Below are 21,827 nucleotides of genomic sequence, written 5' to 3' on the forward strand. Positions count from 1 at the left end.
GGGGGGGGGGGGGGGTTTAAGAGTAAGTTTTTAAGTGTTCTTAGTATATCTTAAAACGAGGTCATATGTAATAATATAACATTTAAAATGGTATTATTATTATATCCCGTATTTAATGAAAATTATTTTGTTACTCAATCTTTAATATATACCTAATCATAGTAAAATCAAAATATTTTATTATAATATGTAAATATTAATAAATAATAATCAAATATTATTAAAAAAATCTGTTGGGGGGGTGGAAACCCCATACACCCTCCCCGTAACTACGCCACTGATCCCTGGTCATTCTCTTTTCAAAGATCTATGGCCCAACATACGTGTATGACATGTGTCACTATATACTTCTGCGATCTTCTGCTGCAGCGATGAGGCGTTGAACTCGGTCCTCAACGAGTACCCGTTTCGCAACAAACTCGTTTTAAATTGTGTCAGATCATAATACGTATTCCAGTTTAACCATGAATCAACAGCGCCGCAATGTGTGTGTGTCTGTGTGTGTTCAGATTAAGTAGTCACCGTATGATAAAATTATGTTTACTTGTCACAAGCTGGCGTTATTATTTGTAACTTTTTTGGTTTCACAAAAGTTAAATCGGTAAAAATAAAACTAAGATTTAAATTTAATTTTCGAGATTTTCAACATTTTCAACTATAACCAGTAAAAAAGTAAATATTTTACTAAGATATTATTTACCGTATTTGATTGGATTTTAATGTTAAAAGAATATCATTCCTTTATTTAACCGTGAAAATCAAAGAACACGTTTTTACTCGCAACGATTGAATATCTAATACATCATTCAAAACAAAAACATTACAAGATTATACGTAAAGTGAAATCAGGATAAATATTCAATGCGTATTTTAAGAACAATCAATAACCACAATTTTTTTTATTTGTACTACATGTTTTACAATAACAATGAACCTGTCATCAATAGAATACAGTATAATGAGTTAAATTATGATAACTTTTTTGCTTGGAGAACTTGTATCTCAGGTTTTATCAATACGTATTTTAAAATCATATTTTTTATTTTATTAGTCGACTGGCTATACTGTCTTACTGAGTGGGCAACCAATAGTATATCGATAAGTAAACGATATTTTCTAGATAAAATATATCGTAGTCAAGATTCATTCTAGTATAGAATCAAACCTTGGAAATGTCAATGGAAATATATTAAACCATGATTTTCTGATTTTCTACAATTTACTAAAAGGAATAAATAAAATAAAACTGACATTTATATAACCAATAATAAAACTTCAAATCATAAAAAGTCGTGTCCTAATAATAATTGATTGGGGCGTATGAAACACAATCATATAACCAAAAAAATCTTAATAATAATAAAAGTGCAATTATAAATTAATAAAAATTTAATACCTAACTTTGTTCTAAAATAATATTGCTTTTATAAAATTATTAAATTAATAGATCTTTTAAAAACGAATATGATCTAACTATGACTATCTCAACTGAATTACTATAGATTTTCAGAATAAGTATAATATATCAATTACGAATGATATACGATATATAATTTATCTTCCACATCTATATTATCATATAATTTTTGTTCAGAATTGTGTTCGCGATACTATTATTAGTTTTTTTTTCACATATCCTCGTATGTTACATTTAATATGTTTATGTAAAAGAAATATAATTCGGCAATTAAAGGTGTGCTATACTCCGTTTTGTTCTTGTTAGATCCTACTTAACTTCAGTGCCAATATTCTATATTCTTTATTACCTACATTACAGAATAAAGAATAAACCGTTTTAGAAAGAAAATATAATTTGGAGTACCGTTATAAAGATTTAGTATCGTTCGATTATTTGAAGCGTTTATTTTATATTTTCTTCCTCAACGTCACGATTGATTGTCAAATGTCACACTTAATTGAGTATATAGGTACTACAGTAAATACGTCTTTAACTGATGTACGTGTTAACTATTCAAAACTTCAAGGCCTGTGAATATAACGGTGTTAAAGATATATTTGTCTATAGCTATAGTTTGTATAGGTACTGTTTGTTAATAATCTTTCTGAGACTTTGTATTTTGCAATTTTATATATCTTTCTTTAATATCTATCAGTATTAATTTATCTTAAACATGTAGAAATACGGATATTCATGATTGTTTCAACATTACAATATCGATAAATTTCTTTATTTTTTATCAAATAATTTATAGAAAGTATGTTTTTTACTTGTAAAATTGTTTTTATACTTTAATAAATAAATTACCTCCAAAATAACCTTATTTATTTTTAACTATAAAATTTTAACTCTCTGGATCCTTTTTGGTTCTCTAAATTAGTGTATGCTATATTTTTCAACCGTCCTCAAGTGAGGTTTGGTCGAAAAAATTATTCTTAGTATTGTACTTGTATAATTGTATTATTTCATTTTATCATTTACCACTTATTTAAGTCGTTTACATTCCAAGGAAAAACAACATCCTGAACCACGCATTGGTGTTCCGTATGTTTTTTTTTTTTTTGACTAACATCACTACCAAGTGGCAAACAAGCTCATTGTTATTTTACATAGTTGTTGTAGTCCTAGAGCAGCGATTTCTCTAGGATTTTAGAATGGGCCAAATAATAAATTTAACTACTTTTAGGTCGCATACATTTTTAATGGTAATGATTAAAAAATATAAAAATGTATAAATTGTATTTAAATTAATTATAATTATAAACATACAAACAACTCAGTTAATAAAAATTATTAAATTTATTAGAATAGTAAGATAATATAGATAAAAGTTATTCCATATAACATAAAATCTCAACCAAAAAATATGTACCTATGTATTTTATTTAATTAACACTATTTAATTTTAAATTTAAGATGTCATTTTGGTTTGAGTATGGAACGCACAAATGTCCTAGCGAAGGGCCGCGAAGTGGATCCTGCTGTCCTAGAGACTCTTTGTGAAAATATCATGTTTTTGGGGTGTGGATATTACGAAATCATAATTTACTTTATACTTCTAGTATTACTTATCAATTGTATGAAGTTATTACTTCATAGATTTTAATATTTGAAGTTTTAATAAACCATTCTGCACGGATTCTCACATGCATCCTATTATATAATGCATGTGTTCCCAAATTAAATAACATGTCCTTGTGTATATAATTTTATAACAATAACAGCATACAATAATTGTTTTTGTATTGTTAATGTTAACCCTCATATATGTAGTGTAATATCAATGAACGTATGTAAAAAGCCCTCATAATTCATCTTGTTCGATAGCATACAAACATTAACAACAAATTTAAATTATAATACATAATTTGTATTTCAAAACTAAAAAAATGAAAAAACTAAAATGATCTAATTATAATAATAATAATAATAATATATTATTGAATAAATACTCGAATATAAATATAAGAAGAAAACCTATACATTTAGTTTATAAAAATTATTTGGATATGTTAATATTATAAACTCTTGATTTAATGTAAATCAGTTGAATACCAATGCGTATAACAGTATTAATTTGTATTGTTTCAGATGGACTTGTATTTATGCACGCCTATTAAAATAGATCCAAGCAAGTCTTACTTTATAGGTAAGTGTATTCACACGATTGATTCATTAATTAAAACAGTAATTTATTTTTGTCCCTTACAAGTTATGAAAACGTATATCACTTATTCTTATGTATTGTACTTAGTTTTTTTAGATGGCTATTTTTTTTATTTATATCTAATAAACAATGTTACATTTGTATATTAAGAGATACCTAAAAAAAAAAAAAAAAAAAAATGAGTGGCTAAAAATCAATTTAGAACTTTTAATTATTGATTTAGTTGGTTTTAAGTATTTAAATTTACTTGTATAATACATTATTATGCCCATACTTGATAAATACGTATATAAATAAACCTATAAAAACATGGGAAATGCACGCGATGTTAGCACAATTGCACCCTCAAAAATATAACAATATATTTTGAAAATTGTGTTGCGTTTTATTATTTTAGTTGGTTTCGAGCCAAAAGCCTTCGGTCATACATCGCACCATATGTTGCTTTATGGCTGTTCAGAACCAGGAAGTGATGAGCCCGTTTGGTAAACATTTTTACTAATTCGTTTTATAAATTGATTCCAACCAGATTGCTTATTTTTATTTTTCTAGGAATTGCGGTGAAATGCAAATGGCTTCAAATAAACAGCATGCGTACATGCATTCCAACCCATGCAAAACTGGATCAAATGTTTGTACTCCTGTATTTAATACTAAAAGTAGTGCTATAATAGTAATAATATTACTCCACGGACTAAATCGATTTCCCATTAGGAATACGAGTACATTTTATTAGATTATTACGGTACCTTTATCAAATTAATTACTGGGTTGATTTGATTTATTGCGATATGTTGAAATGGTCTTGTGTTCGGTACGATTTGTTCCGATGAATTAAAAAGAATTATTATTCTTGTTAAATCGATTGATAGGTTATAGGACCGCGCTGACTGATTTATGTAAGGTAAAATGAAATGTTATTTATTGATATTACATTTTTTTTTAGTTTATAAAAATTTTACGTTATTTACACATGTAGTGACATATTATATTCCTACTTATGGATGACATCTATAAGATTTCCAATTAACAGAATGAAGCTGATTCAATGTAGGTGAAAAACAATCAAGCAAATAATAATATATACGTTAATCATTTTCGTTTCAATCACATTATAAATAAATTATTTTATTCGTGTATTACATTCATAGGTGTTAAAATATATACAATATGTTTTCAATATATTTTATTACCCAAGGATACGTAGTATGATCTAATTTTGTACGGAAAATTAAATAACAAAATATGTGATAAAAAATACATTAATCTTATACATCAATCAATCGATTTAACGATTAATCAGTATGCTTCATAATTTATGTCTAGTTTTACGATGTTGTGAAGGAAGGTGAGGGAGGTCACAAGGTAAAGAGGATAATCATGTAAACGTCATTTTTTCAATCAGAATACTTTACCCAGATATAATTTGAAAATGTGCTACTGTTAAAATGTAAAAATCTAACTTTTGCTTACAATGAGTGTTTGTTTTTTTGATCAGATACTTTACGCTTGGGCTCGCGATGCGCCTACGTTGAAACTTCCGGATGGCGTTGGTTTTAAAGTTGGAGGTGATTCACAAATCAATTATTTAGTCCTACAAGTTCATTACCATCGGTTGTTTGAAGGCTAGTATTAACAATATTTGGTTCTTGATAATGAAGTGCCTATTAAAATCAATTCGATTTGTTTACTTAACAGAAGACGAGACGGACAATTCCGGGATATTTTTGCACTACACAGAAAAACAGTAAGATACAATGTTTTTTTCTTATGAGCTTTTAGATATTTTTAGAACAATATCAACTTTAAAAGTATTTTTTTTAAACATCTCTATGAATTGTATAAAAACAATTGAGCTATGTTCATCGGGTAACAGTAGATAAATTATAATATAACAAACATGAAAGCAACGTGATAAAAACGCTGGTTTCAAAACAAAAAAGGCACCAAAATGCAAAATGATTATCTTAAAATTGATAATTTTAAAGTTATTTGTATCACTAATTATTTTATTTTATGAATTTCAAGTAGTGGCATAATGTGTTCCTTCTTTCTTTTTTTACTGGTCACATTAAAAAAGGCACTTTCAATATTTTTTACTTTTTGACTTTAGCGCTAGTTTTCCTTCGACCCTGTGCAGCATATAATACAATTTTTTTAACTACCGTTTTTCTTTAGATTGGCAAAACAAGCTGGCGTTTACTTACTTGCTACAAACGGACAAATCCCTCCGCATTCGATCGAACATATGGAAACGTCGTGCCCACTATATGAAACTGGAAAAATCATTCATCCGTTTGCGTATAGAGTTCACACTCATGAACTCGGTATGTGCACATACAGCAAAACTATGTATACATTTAAGGCTAAATATATCTAATGTTGTGAATGTTCAATATTTTTGTTTTATACACGTATAGGTAAAGTCGTAGCTGGTTACAGGGTGAGAACTAATAGTAACGGAGTACAAAAATGGGACCTGTTAGGAAAAAGGGATCCTTTGACGCCACAAATGTTTTACCCGATAGAGAATAACGTCACCGTCGAATTTGGAGACATACTGGTAAGTAGTATAGATTAATTTGTTAGAAAATTAGAATTTGAAAATGTAATAGTGTTTAGTTACAATACACATACTAATTTGTAAATTCATTGGTAGGAATTGCTTTTGAAATAATTGGATGCGAGAAAATTCGTTTTTAAAATTCTACTTTTAGTTCATACTCAGATTTTATACATAGTTTCAAATGAAAATACTTGAGTATATTTTTTCAAAAATAGAAACTAGTTCCCAAAATACCTATATAAAAAAAATTTGTTGCTTGGTGGTTTTTAAGTCATTTTTTCCTTGATCGTGATTTGTAATTTATATTTATAATGAATGATGTAAAAATGTATAACAATATTTAACCTATTTTTATTTTTAAATGTAAAACATTTAAAAAAATTACAACAAAATGAAAAGAAAAAAGCATATAAGTTAAAAATTAATAATGTATAATGTTACTTTTTTTTTCTAAAAATATCAAATATATATTTACCTTCTAGTTAATAATTTTGTGTAGTTATTTTTCTAGAAAAGCAACATAAGCATGACATTGAATAACTTACTTAACTTTTATCATTTTAGGAAACATTATATTGTTAAAGAATTCTCGTTTTATAGTATAATATGTTAACAAAAATACTATATTATTATGCTATACATAATTTTTGGTAATATTAGGATTTATAACAAAATAATTAAATATTTGTTTGATGTATTCTAGGCTGCCAGGTGTACAATGGAAAATACGAGAAACACCTACACAAGAATTGGGTAAGACTCGTTACGACTGAAATATATCAGTGCACACAATCATTTCGAATGACTCTTAAACAACATATTTTTATTTTATTTTTTCCACAGCGCTACGAGTGACGATGAAATGTGCAACTTTTACGTAATGTATTGGGTAGAAGGGACAGAACCTTTAGAACAACAACTATGCGTGTCCGAAGGGTCTCCTCGTTACTATTGGTACAATGATCAGTATTTGTCAAATATACCGGATAAAGAAGCTTCGGTATTATAATACCTATATAGACGAGTAAATATTATATAAATGTTTCTTTATGTTTGATTATTTATTTTTTTGATTGTAAAAAAAATATCATCTCGGTACCTTTGTGATATGTATCCTTTGCCATACAAATTCCTTTCTTTTATTCTCAAATAATATATAATCATTGTTATTATAATTATTATTATTATTATTATTATTATCATTATTTTTCGAGTAACTATTTATTATATTATAAAACATTGACCAAAGATAAGATAATCAATTTACTTGCATTTATCGTTTTAAATACGATACAGTGCATATCTTTGTACACGTTGAGTGATTTGGACAAAGTAATGTTGTGCGAATCGACTGCTATTGAGCGCATGACTAACCATAATAAATATGACAATTTATTATCATAAACTTAATTAATCCAGTCAATTATTTAAGTATATAATTAACTAAATCATATTTTATTATTATACATTTGTTTTATATTAGAATCGATTCAATTGTAACGATTGAACTTACACGAATTACACTACATATATATTATAATACTTACAGTGGTGTAATTTTTGGTTGCCAAGGGGCCATTTGCACCCTAGAATTTCACTGGGATGCAAATTTATCTTTTTGCTCCCACTCTCTCGCATTTAATTGGTCTTAAATACTTTAAAGATATATAAATGTTATATTTTTTCAAAAATCTCAGAAATACATTATTATTTCCCCTGCCCTTAAATATATTTTTATTTTATACAATATTGTAGGATTTTGAGGATGATGGGTGTTAGAATGCTTGACCCTACTGACTAGAAATTCGTCACAAATTAAAGAGAATCGTATTAGTTTTAGTTTTTTTTTCTAGTCAATTAAAGAAAACTGGTAGAGTTAGAGCTAGGTAACGTACAAGAAATATGAGGTAAATACATTTTTTCCCCGTCCTGAGTACAATGGTTCTTAATTAAGTCACTGAATATTTACATAAATATAATACGTCTAATCCTGCCTGCTTATTATAATTTTAAAATTAATTACATAATAGTTTTTTTATGGACTTCTGTTAAAATATTATGAATATTACAACGAAAACTATATAGAATTTTTTCCGTCCACTTTAAATTAATTTTTTGTTTACTTTCCAAATAGGAATTATTTATCTCAATAATGTTTTGGCAATAGTAATGCAACGTCAATGTTTTTAATCCAGAAGTATAAATAATATGAAAACAAAGATAAACCGATATGATTTATTTCAATGACATTCCAAAGCTGAATTCAATTAACATACAAGGTACTTACGAACAATAAAAATATTTTTTATAAGCAGACTATTTTATGTATAATTGAAAAAATTATAAATTTTATCCGAAGTTTGTTCTTATATAGTGCTATGATAAATATCCTATGAACGATAATACCTGTACCAAAGGAAAAATCTTGTAATTTTATACCTAATACAGAATGGACAAAAATTACAGGACCTAATTTATGTATTAATCCATATTACTGCTGTTGCTACTCACCGAGAAGAACGTTTAAACAAATATTTTTTTTTTTTATGTTTTCGTGGAACAATTATGAATTTCCCGAAAAAATATGCCATGCACTATACATTTATTTATTTTTTTTAAATGAGATTAGTTATAATGTTTACACTAACATTTATAAATAAAAATAATTTCAACATTATTTCAAAAATCCATTAAGTACTAATGGTATATCGATATTATTAAAAAAGATATATGAAAATCTACAATAAATAAAAATTTTGTAAGGGTGTGTAATTTATCCGAAATGTATACAGTTTTTCGTTGTTACCTAAAAGGCTAAAACAATTACACATCGATTATCAACCGGTTGATTTATTAAAAGTTGTAACTCTTGGAAATGTTCATTATCAAATTATGTTTATGATTCTTGTAACATCCAGTAAAAGTTTATTCTGTTTCAACATTCTTGCTCGATTTAGTAATATTCTTAGTCTTTAAAATTAAATTTTTTTTTTTTTGTTGGACCGTCTAAATGTTGGATAAATAGGGTGGGTACACAATTATAGCATCGTAACTAATGTCTTACATTTTGTAAACTTTCAATTATTTTTAAAAAAATTTTCCCAAATATTCGTGATTTTATAAAAATCAATACTTATCAAGCTTATCAATGTCAATTCCTGCATTACCTAACCTAATCGGGCTAATATTACTTGAAAACAATTTTTATTATAATATTTGTCTATAAAAACCGGTTCAAAAAAGATAAGTCACGTTAGAATAGTTGATAATTTTGTATATTGGTTTTTAATTAATGAATACAAAGCAAAATGGTATTTTTGTTTTATTTTAATAATATAAAAAAATGCTTTAACCCATATTAAATGAGAATGTATTAATTACTAGCAATGAATTGTATTTACTATGATCATTTATACATATTTTTTTCGATATTTACTGTCGACCAGAAGTACCTATCAATGGTTTCAAACAATTAAATATAAAAAAACTATTTGAAAAAATAAACTATTCTTTACAGGTTTAAGTATTATATACTTATTATCATAAACAACAAATCATTTATTTATATTAAAATAAATTGATAATTGATTATTATTATAAGTCAAAAATTATATTCCTACTCTGAAAATTTACTCGTAATTTTTATTAAGTAGAAAAATAATAATGAAAATGTAATTACTTATTATGTAGGTATTATAATTATTGGTGGCTAAGTTAAAATTTAAGTATTGGTATGTGATTAATGTAAGGGTAACATATTTCGATGGACTGACACTGCGAGTTATCAACTTTTGATTTATACTAAAAAAAAAATTATACCTAGTCTAATAAAAAATATATAAAATAAAATATTATTTTTGAATTAAAATTATTTGAATTGTATTTTTACTTAATAAATTAATTTATTGGAAACCAAATTAATCAATTTAGAAAATTTCAGATTTTAAAATAGTTATAGATACTTGGTAACTAGTATATAATTATTTTACAAATCATTTATTGAAATAATTATTTCTTAGATACTTTAAGTATACCATAAAATTATATAATTGATGCATGAAAATTAATTATTTTTAATTGAGGTAAAGTGTAAGTAAATTTGTAGCTAGTGAGTACTAGGACCTAGAAAAGTAATAATAATGCCACTACTTTGCTATTTAATTGAGTACATTTTTGTGTGACATTTGGTTTTATATTTGTTATTATCTAAATATAATTAAGTAATTATTATAGACTTGAAAAGTTCAAATGCATTATAGAAAAATATTTGCATATGATTAGATTAAATAGATTTTGATATATTATACATTAACAGATTTGTTAAAATCAAATAAAATTATATTATAGTATCATAAATATACATACTAAATTAATCATTTATATTTAAAACCATTAAGTATTAATTACGTGAAGCCGATTCGAATATTTTAATTTTTATTAAATTTTCCATGTATTAGAATAAACTAAGAAAATCTAGATTATAATAATATATATATACAAAAAAGAGACCTATTAAAGTTAATTTTTATTGTTGTACTCAATATATTTTTGTTTTTAATTATGTTTAAAACTTTATCATGTCATAGTCTATATATATATATATATATCATTGTTCTTTTTACGTGATGTTTTACTAATTACTATTTGTAGTATATAATATTTACTTAAATAGTTAGTGTATATCAATATTATTGTTAACTAAAAAAATTTAAACATTATTTTAATAGATGCTTTTAGTTAGAAATACATAGTATAATAAATCTAATGATATTTTGAATGTTGAGTTTATTGTTCTGTTTTACAGCTCATAACCCTAGAGGCGTATTAGTATGATGACTAGTGGTGGGCAGATGCGACTATTTGTTACTACTGAGTAATTATTTGACAAAATTTTGTCCATTACAACCAAACTTATATAAATAAATTAAATTAGTTAAATAATTTGATTAAAATTTGTTTAATAGTTTTATGTTATGACTAGCTGAATTACCCGTCGTTGCCGGGTTTAAGTATATAAATGTATGTAACCTGCCAAGATTAAATTTTGTTAAATCTATTGAAATTTAAATTAATTAAGATTTTTGAAATAATATTTTATACATATTAATTTAGTTTTTAAGATAATGATTATTATCATAACCTATTCGATAAGTTATAGCTTTTGGCGGCAGAAGCTTTGTTCACGATAAATTTTAGCACTAAAGGTTCAAAATAAATGTTTTACTAATAGTTTTTCAATATGTTATCTAAAAAACTTCTTTGTAGACAATGTTCTTCACTGATCTATTAGTAGGCGACAAAACCACCAAGCAACTGGGTGAGCTTACGCGTGAGCAAGCTACGTAGAACTGCCCATGTGAAAAACAGTTTTCTCGCAAATCTATTCCTGCAAATTTAAGAGTTTGGCCTTGAGACTTGTTTATAGTCATTGCAAAACAGACTTTCAGGGGAAACTGTAATCGTTTAAATTCGAACGGATGATCATTCGGAATTAAAGGGATTCGTGGTACAAACACAGTTTCCCCTTTTGCACATCCTGTTAAAATTGTGGCTTCTACTATATTGCGATGTAAAGCTTTGACTTTAAGCCTGGTCCCATTGCACAGTTTAGGCGGTTTCAAATTTCGCAACAACATAATAGGTGTGCCCACACGCAGAATAAGCCTATGTATGGCATGCCCGGTGGTTTCAATCAATTTAAAAATTCAACCGGATAATTAGTTGCATCGTCCATGTATCTATAGATACGGTGACCACCGTATCTATAGAAGTATATACTTTTTCTTCCCCTTCAAAATACATCAGCAGTGTTTCATTAATAGCCGCCGCTTGGTAATTTTTTGAAGTGAGTATAGCACGTTCACACAACCATTCCATAGGCTTATCATGAATATGAGCAACATCTGGATAAATTTTTGATATTAAATCCTGAACCGTAGTTACAACTGTACATAAATTTTCTAGGATAGTTATCATTTCATCAAACGATGGATAATCACCATTGCCAATTTTAAGTAAAAGATCTGAAAATCCACCAGAAAACTTTTCCTCTCCCAAGTGTACCCTCATATTTTTTGACAGTTTGAGTATATTAATCTTAGGCCATAAAGTAGATCTTTTAAGACATGACTTGACTTCATCAGTTCTGGTCCCTTTTGGTACTACTGGTAGAGTCTGCCTAAAGTCTCCAGCCAGTAAAACCGTTACACCACCCATTAACCTTTTATTTTCCCTTATATCCTTTAGAGATCTATTTAAAGCCTCAACACCACCCTTATGCGCTATTGTAATTTCGTCCTACACTATTAATTTTGTATCTTTTAAAACTTCCGCAAAATTACTTTGTTTTGATATATTACAAAAGGGAGTGGCCGAAGTTGTTGGATTGAGTGGTAATTTGAAGGTAGCATGGGCCGTTCGACCACCCTCGAGCAGTGTTGCTGCGATTCCAGAAGATGCTACAGCTAAGGCAATGTCGCGAGTACTTCTAACTTTCGCTAAAATCAAATTGATTAAGAAAGTTTTTCCAGTTCCACCTGGAGCATCTAAAAAGTATATTCGACCCTCATTATTATTAACACTTGTAATAATTTGATTGTAAGCAAACTTTTGTTCGTCATTCAGAGATTCTTCATTGTTTCTTACGACGTCTTCTAAGGCTACTAAGTCATAACTTGTTTCCTTGAGATACTCTCTATTATCAAATTGTTCACACTTGCTTGGCTGAGGTAAGCCATATTCTTTAAGTGGCTGACCACCTAATGCTAACACGGAATCTTCTATTACCGATAAGCATTTGTTCAACGCTACGTCCGCTAAGTGTTCTGCATCCACGGAATCCTGTCATTCTAATCGTATTTTAAAATCTTCAGATAGGTATTCTTTGAATTTGTCCCAAAGATATAAGGGATCTGTTACTTGGCAGAACACTAATATAATCGTTAATAGATTCCGTATCATATGAGGAGATTGGCAAAGTGCTGCCTCTTCTAGTGCTGCGTACAAATGTTCATCATCTTCAAGTAACCCTAGAGCCTTACACGTGGATTTAAAAGTGGGATATACTTGACCATTTACAGTTTTCAACGCTTCAAACGAAATCGGGCCCCGGATTTCATGGAGAAGTATACGAAGGTGATAACATTCTGTATTGTTTGGATGAACCGTATAAACTCTACCCAGAGCGTGCTCTCTTTTGATATTTGGCCAGCCAACAATGTTTACTCCTCTTTTCCTTCTTTGGAACTTTTTTTTGTCCCAAACGTAATATGCAGGTACTTCTGGGTGAAGCAAATTTTTTGCAAAGTCATCCACTTTACACAAATCAAAAAATGAGAGAAGTGTAGTTGTAGGAGGACTATTCACTCTGTCATGTAGGTTTTGTTCATTAAAGTAAACCCTTTGTTCATTTTCTAAATGGACAGCAAGGTGAACAACGGTAGGGAAACGCTCATGAATTGGAAATTCAAGGATTCGCCACACGGCTTCTGATGAACTTATATATCGTCCACTTTCGTAAGTTTTTATTTCGTCTTTCTCATTTTCTAAGGCAAATAAAGCCTGACCCGAGCCCTTATTTACGTATTTGCACACATATTTTATGGACTTCACCGAACTGCAATATTCCACATTGACGTGAGCGTTACATGTTCTTAATAGTACTGGATTATAAGGAACTATCCAACGATTATCTATATCTACGCCTTTGATATTGACGGAAAATCCACCGTCATCGGTTGAACGTCTCTTGTACTTCGGATAACCGTCATCACCAGTTTGAGTTTCCTTAATGAGATTCTTGGGGTAATGTTTACTGCACGCGTTATCTTTCATACATGGTGAATTTCGATTAAAACAGCCACAAGGGCCATGAATCATATTACATTTAACGATTTCGTGAAGCTGAGGGTCACGTATGGGATCGGGTATTTCAGCACAAATAACATTGTCGATTTGATCCAGAGTAATGTGATGCTGAAGCCATAAAAGAATATGAATATGTGGTAGACCTCTCTTTTGCCATTCTGTTGAATACATATAGCATCTCACTTCTCCGAATATTTTACCTTTTGTCAATAAGTTCATGGTCTTTTTGACTTTTAACCGAAACACTCTTGCAATCATATCATGTCGATCATATGATCTTTGACCGGGAAGTAAGAGCTCTTTTATCTCGTCCCAGCGAGGATTACATGTAAAAGTAATAAAAAGGTCAGGACGACCGTAATGTCTAACGTAGGTCATAGCATCTTGTGTTCTTTCGTGCATGTACCTTGGCCCACCAGTAAAAGTTGACGGGAGTATAACCATTTGGCCTAACTGATTAGCTTCTATGTCTCGTCGTCCAATCGCATCTTTTAAATGAATATAACTATCTGCACGCAATTTGGCTTGGTTGTTTTTGATGTAATTTAGTCTTTCAGTTTCAATTTTGGTGTATTCATCTACCAAATATTGACTGAAAAGAGAACGATAATTAACTAAATAGTTGTCTTCTCCTTCTCTGACCATTATTCTATATGAGTAAAAACTTGATGCAGAGGCAGTTTTTTTAAGCGGTAACTTGGTTTTTGGATCGCGTTGTGGTATATTGATTGCATACCCATCATCCCCCCAACAAAATATTAAAGGATACTGCAGTGCGTCGTATGCTCGATGTATCTCACTGATACGGTGAAGTGGGTTACTTCGGTTTTCGAGGATGATGTCTCTTCGATCAAACTGCTGATCTACTAACACTAAAGCAACTTCATTTGCCGTTGGTGCATTATACCTGCCTCTATGTTCTTCTGGTGGTTTTTTATCTGCATGTATTACAACTTTAAATGACTCTGAAGGAGGTATTTTATCGGTGGTAAATTGTAATGATCAATTGTAAATTATGCGGTGGCTTTTTGATTGAATCGAAATCGTTCGCTATCTATCTTTATATATATTTCGATCATGAATTGTTGACAAAGCTTATGCATCGTAAAATAACTTAGTCCTGATCGCGTCTAATCATCAACCGATATGCATAATAATTTTTTGAACTAACATTCTTATTTGTTTTGGCACCTGTTGCGGGATCTTTTTGTTTAATATTTATGCAATACCCGTCATTTACTACCAAAAATAAAATTAATAGTTTTTAAATAGTTTTTAATAGTTTTTTAATATTTTTTTAATAGTTTTATTTAATATTATCGACCTGGTCAAAAAATATTAAACAGATTTCAACCCTTTAAATTCAAAATTTCGAAAAATCCTTTCTTAACGCACGTCTACATCATAATAGCTATCTGTATGCCAAATTTCAGCCAGATCTGTCCAATGGTTTGAGCTGTGCGTTGATAGCTTTCAATCAGCTTACTGTTTTATATATACAGAAGAAGATATTATTTTTATAATTATATTTAATAGTTATAATTTAATTGTCCAAATAGTGTTAAAACAGTTTTTGATTTACAATTTTATTGTATAATTTATATATTATATTTTTAATAAAGTTTATGCTAAAGTTAGTTATAACTTTTAATATTATTAAAATTAGTCAAAAATGGTATATTTAGATAATGGTTAATCAAATAAAAATTAGTCGAAATAAAATTAATCAAATACAAATCAGTCCAATAAAATATTAGTCAAATGAATAATTATAACACATAGAGTAACTAAATTAGTCACACGGTACAACAGACTAAGTCGGTAGGAATTAGAAACTTCTGCCCATCACTAGATACAACTCATAGACATTATAAATATTACAAAATTATAGATGAGTAAACTTGAAATTAAAACTATTTAAAATGAAAAATAGTATGCATATTGTGTACTTTGGATCTCAAATGTATTAATAGTAAAAAATGATTTAAATATTGGAAAAATACCTTAATTTGATTTCCATATATTACTCAAAACCATTTATTATTTATAGTTAATAAAGTATATGTTGGTTACTAACTGCAATAAATACAATAAAATATCAATATAAAATATTAAATAGTTATTTAAAGTTTATGAACAAATTCAGAGATGCACTTATAAAAGAATTTATAACAATAATAATAAAAATAATATATATTAAAATGAATGAAGCATAATATTAAAAAACTAAATATTTACAACATAATACATCCCTAGAAGAATTTATTATCAAGGTTATATACTAGTATTTTAAACTTATGTCATTGTACATAAAATTATGGTTAGTTATTTTATCATAACAAACAAATACTATAACTAAAATTCATTATCAAAAATTAAAAAACCATATAAAATTGAATGTACATATATTTATATCACAAAATCTTATCATAATTAAAATGTTAATAATATTATAATGTATACCTTTGTTGTTAAAAATCTAACATTTCTAACAATTTAACAATCAGCTGGTTTTGATTCCTAAAAAAAAAGAAGTAAATAAATTATTTTAATTAATTTTTTATAGCTTTAGATATTGTTTAATGTAATATTGGTAAGATAAATGAAAATAATTATACACAAAAAAAGTATCAACAACTATTTCTATTATGATAAATTTTATTATGTTCTGGAGTAAAGTACCTATTAATTATTTGATAATATATTATATTGAATATAATAATATATATTAATGAATACATTTTATTCAATATAAAATAAACATATATTAGTATTACAAATGTATTAATAGAATTTAAAAGTTTACAACTAATCAATAATAATCATATAAATACTCAATATAAAAATAATTATTTTTACAACCTATGATGAACACCATCTATTGTACAAAGCAATTTTTTTGTACAAATTTTAATATAAAATTTTTACTTGAAATTTCCTTTAAAATATAATTCATATTTATAGAAGTATTCAGTGGTGGATCTAGAAATTTTTTTTTGGGCACTAAGTTTTAAAAAACATTTATTATACCAAAATTAAAAAAAAAAAAAAAAAAAAAACTACAATAAACTAAAATAGAATAAAATACCAAATTGAAGTCATAATTATATATTACAAATACGATTATTCCATGGTTAGAATTGTATGGTTGGTGTCATTCCATCAATTAGATTATTACATATATTATATTGGTAATAAGATTAAATTTATTCCCAAAATAATTGCATTACAATGTAATACAATTTAACATAATAAGACTCCAGATTAAGCATTTATTTATTTATTTTTATATAAACTTACGAATATTAACCATTTATTAATTTTTAATTTTAATTAAATTTTTTTTATTGTAACTATTATAAAACTAACTGAAGTTCTAGGCCAATGGAAGGGAGAACAAGGCCCCCCCATAAATCTGCCACTAAAAGTATTAACTAATATAATTTATTATTTGATTATAAATGTATTTAGAATTACCTAATTATAATGAAGTTAAAAAGTTACAGTTACAATTATAGTAATTGATTAATTTATGTTATAAAATGTTTTTATTAAAATGAAATTTATGTTTATACCAAAATAGAATTTAAATTATATAACTAATTATTATAATAGATGTATTTTAAAGTACTTACGGATGGAAAATAACTGCAAGCAACACTCCAAAAATTTTTCAGCACAGAAGCTTGTCTAGGTTGTTCCTAAAACCAAATAATCAAAATGTTTAAAATAAGTTAACATAATTTCTAAGAAATATGATTAAATTACATGATTGATTGTTATTGTCGGAATGAATGAAACTCTAGGCCATAATTTGTCTGTGGCTTCACCATTCTGTTTTAATAACTGTTCACCTTCTTTACTTTCTGAACAAGCATTAATCTTATTCCAATTCACATTGAATTTTTCAGCACACTAAAAAGAAATAAACACGAGAATAAATTATAAATCCTATTAAATATAATATCCTAGTTGTTTAGTGTAATACTAACATCAATTCCAATCTTTTTTGGTTCATAATTATTATCAATCATGCAGGATATATATTTTATAAGTACACTTTTCTCTTTAATATGTCGAGTAGCACACGAATGAATTTTATTAGCTTGGCATTCAACTGGTCCATGTTGACAATCAAACGTTATAGAGCCATCAGAATTTTCATGAATCTAAAAATAAATATGTAAACACAATTATTACAGGTGAGTAATAATTGGCTAGGTACGCAATTTTGATTAAGTAACATGAATTGATTTTTTTAACCGAAGGTTACAACAAATAATTATTGAAATTATTACCTTAGCTTTACCATATGGAATAAACTCAATGTCAAAACTGCCTGGAGCTTTATTGAAAGATGGGAGCAAGTGTTGAAGTATAAAGTTTCTAGAGTCTGGACACAGAGCCTCGTAGTAAATGCCAACTGGAAGATAGTATGCTATTTCGTTTTTACCGTCTTTCGTCAACGAGTTATCGTAGTACCGAACAGGTAACGGATTAGATAATTTCTGAAAAAAACAAACACAATTACACAAAATCAGTAAGATTGTTTAAAAAAAAGATAACCCCAAATGGAACTAATAGGTTGAAAAATTTGATGCTGTTGGGGCAGAAAGAACGAGTTCAATGAATTGAAATAAACAACAGGAACGCAATAATAGCATTTTTTTCAGAAAGCAAGTAAGAGAGAGGACTTCGGTGAGGTGGAAAACGCTTCCGATCATGTTGGTCGGTAGCGGTGACGCTGCGCAAATTTACGACAGCTGGAAATTACAGCTCGGGACGGTCGAAAAGGGAAAACGATTCGGTTTACCTGCGCGTTGTTGATGTCGATGACGGTCCTGAACAGTTGCCAGACGACCAGCACGGCTAGAAACGCCAGGCACACGCGGACCCGGGTCGACGAGAACAACCTGCGGACCCTCGAACCGTTCGGGTACATGGTCGCACGGTCTGCTCACCAACGGTGGTCCGTGCTGCGGGCAACCCGTGCGGCGGTCATGGCGGGCGGCAACGTGTACAAGGAGCACGTACGACGATCGTCGTCTGGGCGAGTACTGCGCGGCCGTACACGTGTCGCGTCGGGTCCGGCCACCGGGCGGCAACAAGGGACGGCTTGGCGAACGGGTGAGGGGGCCGCGCAGTGGGATTTCACGGAAATTTTCGCGACGCCAACGTTCACGCATTTCGCCGCGCCGTTATCGCGACGTCGCAACCGCATGCCGTTTTCGGGGGGAGGGGGCGTACCATGTGATAACGGCCGCGACGATGTGCAGTGTCGCCGCGCGTCGCGCGCACGGTTCGATCACGAACGTTTTGACGTGTAGCCCGCGCGGTGTGCAAGCTTGCGCGGAGCGTAGCCCTGACCGGTTACAAGGGGGGAGGGACATGTTACCGAGAGAAAATCGCAGAGGCGCGAGCTTCCAACGCGTTTCGTTTATTACGTCTTAATTTTTTTCGTCAACGATTGGAATCATTTGTGAAAAAGATACTGATTAAAATTGCATTTGTTTCGGAGCTACGATGACATACGCGAAATTAGCTCACTCCCACCCCCGACTACGACCATTCGAATCCGGAATTAAGTATCCTCATATATAGTAACCTTTTTGGTTGCTAATTGTAACCGACGTCAATTTGTAACCAAACATTTTCCGTGAAAACTCAATTTATATATACTAACATTTTATTAATTTATTATATCGATTGCGCAATTCTTTGAAAGTACTTTGAAAGTTCGAAACTCCTGCAAATGCTGAATAACATGTTGATTTCATTCAAAAATAAATTATGTGTAAGTACTTCACTTATGGTTTATCATTTGCTACTGACTTACAAGACTTTTCTTTTACCTGACAAAATTAATATTTTTCTCGTAGGAAAAGCTAGAGTTTAATACTCGCATGGAATTTCGTCAAATTCTCCAATTTTATTTATTTACATTTTATACAATCGACATTTAAAACATAACATTTTTTTAGATAGCGTTTTAAACTTGTTATCAATTATTATTTGCAATCTAAATAAAATTCAAAATGATTAACTAAAATAATATTTTAGCTACTTATATTTGTAATATACTTTAAGTTATATTGCTATGTACAGTTTTATTTTAAACAATTACATGAAATGTAAAAAAAATATTTGAACTGTATGGGTAAATTCTTAAATATTTATAAAATACCTAATAATGTACTATTATGGTTTTAAGAAACAAAAAAATTTAATTTTATTAAAACTATTTTTTTTTTTATAAAAAAGAAAAAGCATCTACGTAAACAAAAGAAAACGGTTCATGATTACTGTAGTATCGAAATAATGAACAATAAAAAGTAATGTTTTATTAGTGCTAAACTTGCGGTATTAAAACACATTAGGTTAATACGTCCATATTGATACATCGTTCACCGCAATAGGTTTTTTTTATATTTTATTTGTGTAGTTATTTTCCATTACATCACATAGTCCCGATGCCATTTAACGTCATCCATGCATGCAGTAATACAGTATATACACGTTACATGAACATATAATAGCTAAATATAATACTCGTAGAATCAATTACTCATTGACAAATTAAAATCGATTATCGTTATTTTACTATTTTCTTAAAACGGGACATTTTAGTATCCTGAAAATTTTCCTAGAGACAAGGAGAAAAAGATGTGAAAAACGGGACGTATAGTCACCTTATATATGCCTGTATGATCACACAGTAAATTTATTTTGTTGTATCAACTCATATTGACTTACTGCTAATATAATAAACAGGATAAATATAAATCTAAAACATTGACAAAAATATTATAAAGGACATAACACAACATTTTTACTGTAGTACACAACCAATATTGGTTGGGTGGAGTACGGGAGTATTTTATTTACGATATTATAGTCTGTGATTATGTCCATCAAGACGTAACGTAATGTCAAAAATACCCCCGTACACTACCCAACCATCAATATTTGTTGCCCAGTCCCCCAGAACATCCCTACTCTACTATATAACTATATTATCGAGTCTGCGATCTAAATATAACAAATATTATTCTAATAAATTGTAGTAAGATGAATATAGTGATGACATTTTGTTTTTTTCCTATTCACTCAAAGCGACTGAAAATAAAAAGTAATTTTCAAGATCCAAGGCTACTAAAATCTAGAGACGAAATTATAAAAAAAATGATCTCGAAAGTACATAGACCTAAATCTAGATATTGAAAAGATTTTAACTTAGAAGAATACCAGGTTAAATTTGAACTCGTTAATTATAAACGGAAATGTTGGAACACCATTACACATGGCGAAAAACAAATATTTAGTTCTTAGTACATTTCCAATGGATGAAGTAGTTGCCATAATAGCTATAGCATACATAGATTTTCAGTCGTATAGAAACTGTAGATTCTAGTTAAAACCATATATTTAATTTCAATTAAAAAATAGCCCTATATGGTTCAATAACGAATACCGATAAAGAACGGTTAATTATACTGAAAAACATTTAAAAATAATATATGCACGTTGTAATATATCATTTATTGTGACGAGTACTAAACTACTAAAATACATTCCATCTGCAATTGAAAATATACCATGTTTAGATTATAACTCTATAGATAAGCACAAACCAATTGCTAATATGGCCATTATTCTGCGCTATACTGTGACAATGGATTCAAAGATATACAAGAAGCTTCAACTAACTACCTACTTTTCATTACAAATCTATAATTGTGGACATTGTGGTGGATCAATTTCACCAACTA

At 28.8% G+C, this 21,827-nt stretch overlaps 4 protein-coding genes across 4 annotated transcripts in view; 1 reads left to right on the forward strand and 3 right to left on the reverse strand.

The window, feature by feature from the left end:
* The window catches only part of LOC112682153 (peptidylglycine alpha-hydroxylating monooxygenase), an 11,378-nt gene extending 4,011 nt beyond the window's left edge, over positions 1-7,367 (forward strand). Inside the window, exons 2-10 of the mRNA XM_025552667.1 lie at positions 3,551-3,608; positions 4,024-4,111; positions 4,179-4,257; positions 5,125-5,251; positions 5,325-5,373; positions 5,805-5,953; positions 6,047-6,189; positions 6,896-6,945; positions 7,036-7,367. Of these exons, the coding sequence (XP_025408452.1) occupies positions 3,551-3,608; positions 4,024-4,111; positions 4,179-4,257; positions 5,125-5,251; positions 5,325-5,373; positions 5,805-5,953; positions 6,047-6,189; positions 6,896-6,945; positions 7,036-7,201 (909 nt within the window). The 3' untranslated portion in view covers positions 7,202-7,367. The remainder of the gene's footprint in view (positions 1-3,550; positions 3,609-4,023; positions 4,112-4,178; positions 4,258-5,124; positions 5,252-5,324; positions 5,374-5,804; positions 5,954-6,046; positions 6,190-6,895; positions 6,946-7,035) is intronic.
* A 4,071-nt stretch (positions 7,368-11,438) lies between these two features.
* Positions 11,439-11,828, reverse strand: LOC112682166 (ATP-dependent DNA helicase RRM3-like). The gene has a single exon (XM_025552686.1). It carries the CDS (start codon positions 11,826-11,828, stop codon positions 11,439-11,441), a length of 390 nt encoding a protein of 129 aa, XP_025408471.1.
* Positions 11,829-11,889: 61 nt separating this feature from the next.
* Positions 11,890-14,229, reverse strand: LOC112682167. The gene is made up of 3 exons (XM_025552687.1): positions 13,111-14,229; positions 12,534-13,032; positions 11,890-12,473 (listed from the first exon to the last, which is right to left on the reverse strand). Exons 1-3 carry the CDS (start codon positions 14,227-14,229, stop codon positions 11,890-11,892), a joined length of 2,202 nt encoding a protein of 733 aa, XP_025408472.1.
* A 2,217-nt stretch (positions 14,230-16,446) lies between these two features.
* Positions 16,447-19,290, reverse strand: LOC112681942 (GILT-like protein 1). Its single transcript, XM_025552319.1, has 6 exons — positions 18,872-19,290; positions 18,357-18,566; positions 18,051-18,227; positions 17,827-17,973; positions 17,694-17,759; positions 16,447-16,578 (listed from the first exon to the last, which is right to left on the reverse strand). The coding sequence occupies exons 1-6, from the start codon at positions 18,998-19,000 to the stop codon at positions 16,555-16,557; spliced, it is 753 nt and encodes a 250-aa protein (XP_025408104.1). The 5' UTR covers positions 19,001-19,290; the 3' UTR covers positions 16,447-16,554.
* Positions 19,291-21,827: the final 2,537 nt, after the last annotated feature.

The sequence above is a fragment of the Sipha flava genome, unplaced genomic scaffold (genome assembly GCF_003268045.1).
Source record: "Sipha flava isolate LNK unplaced genomic scaffold, YSA_version1 1_pilon_pilon, whole genome shotgun sequence".
NCBI classification, from domain to species: Eukaryota; Metazoa; Arthropoda; class Insecta; order Hemiptera; family Aphididae; genus Sipha; species Sipha flava.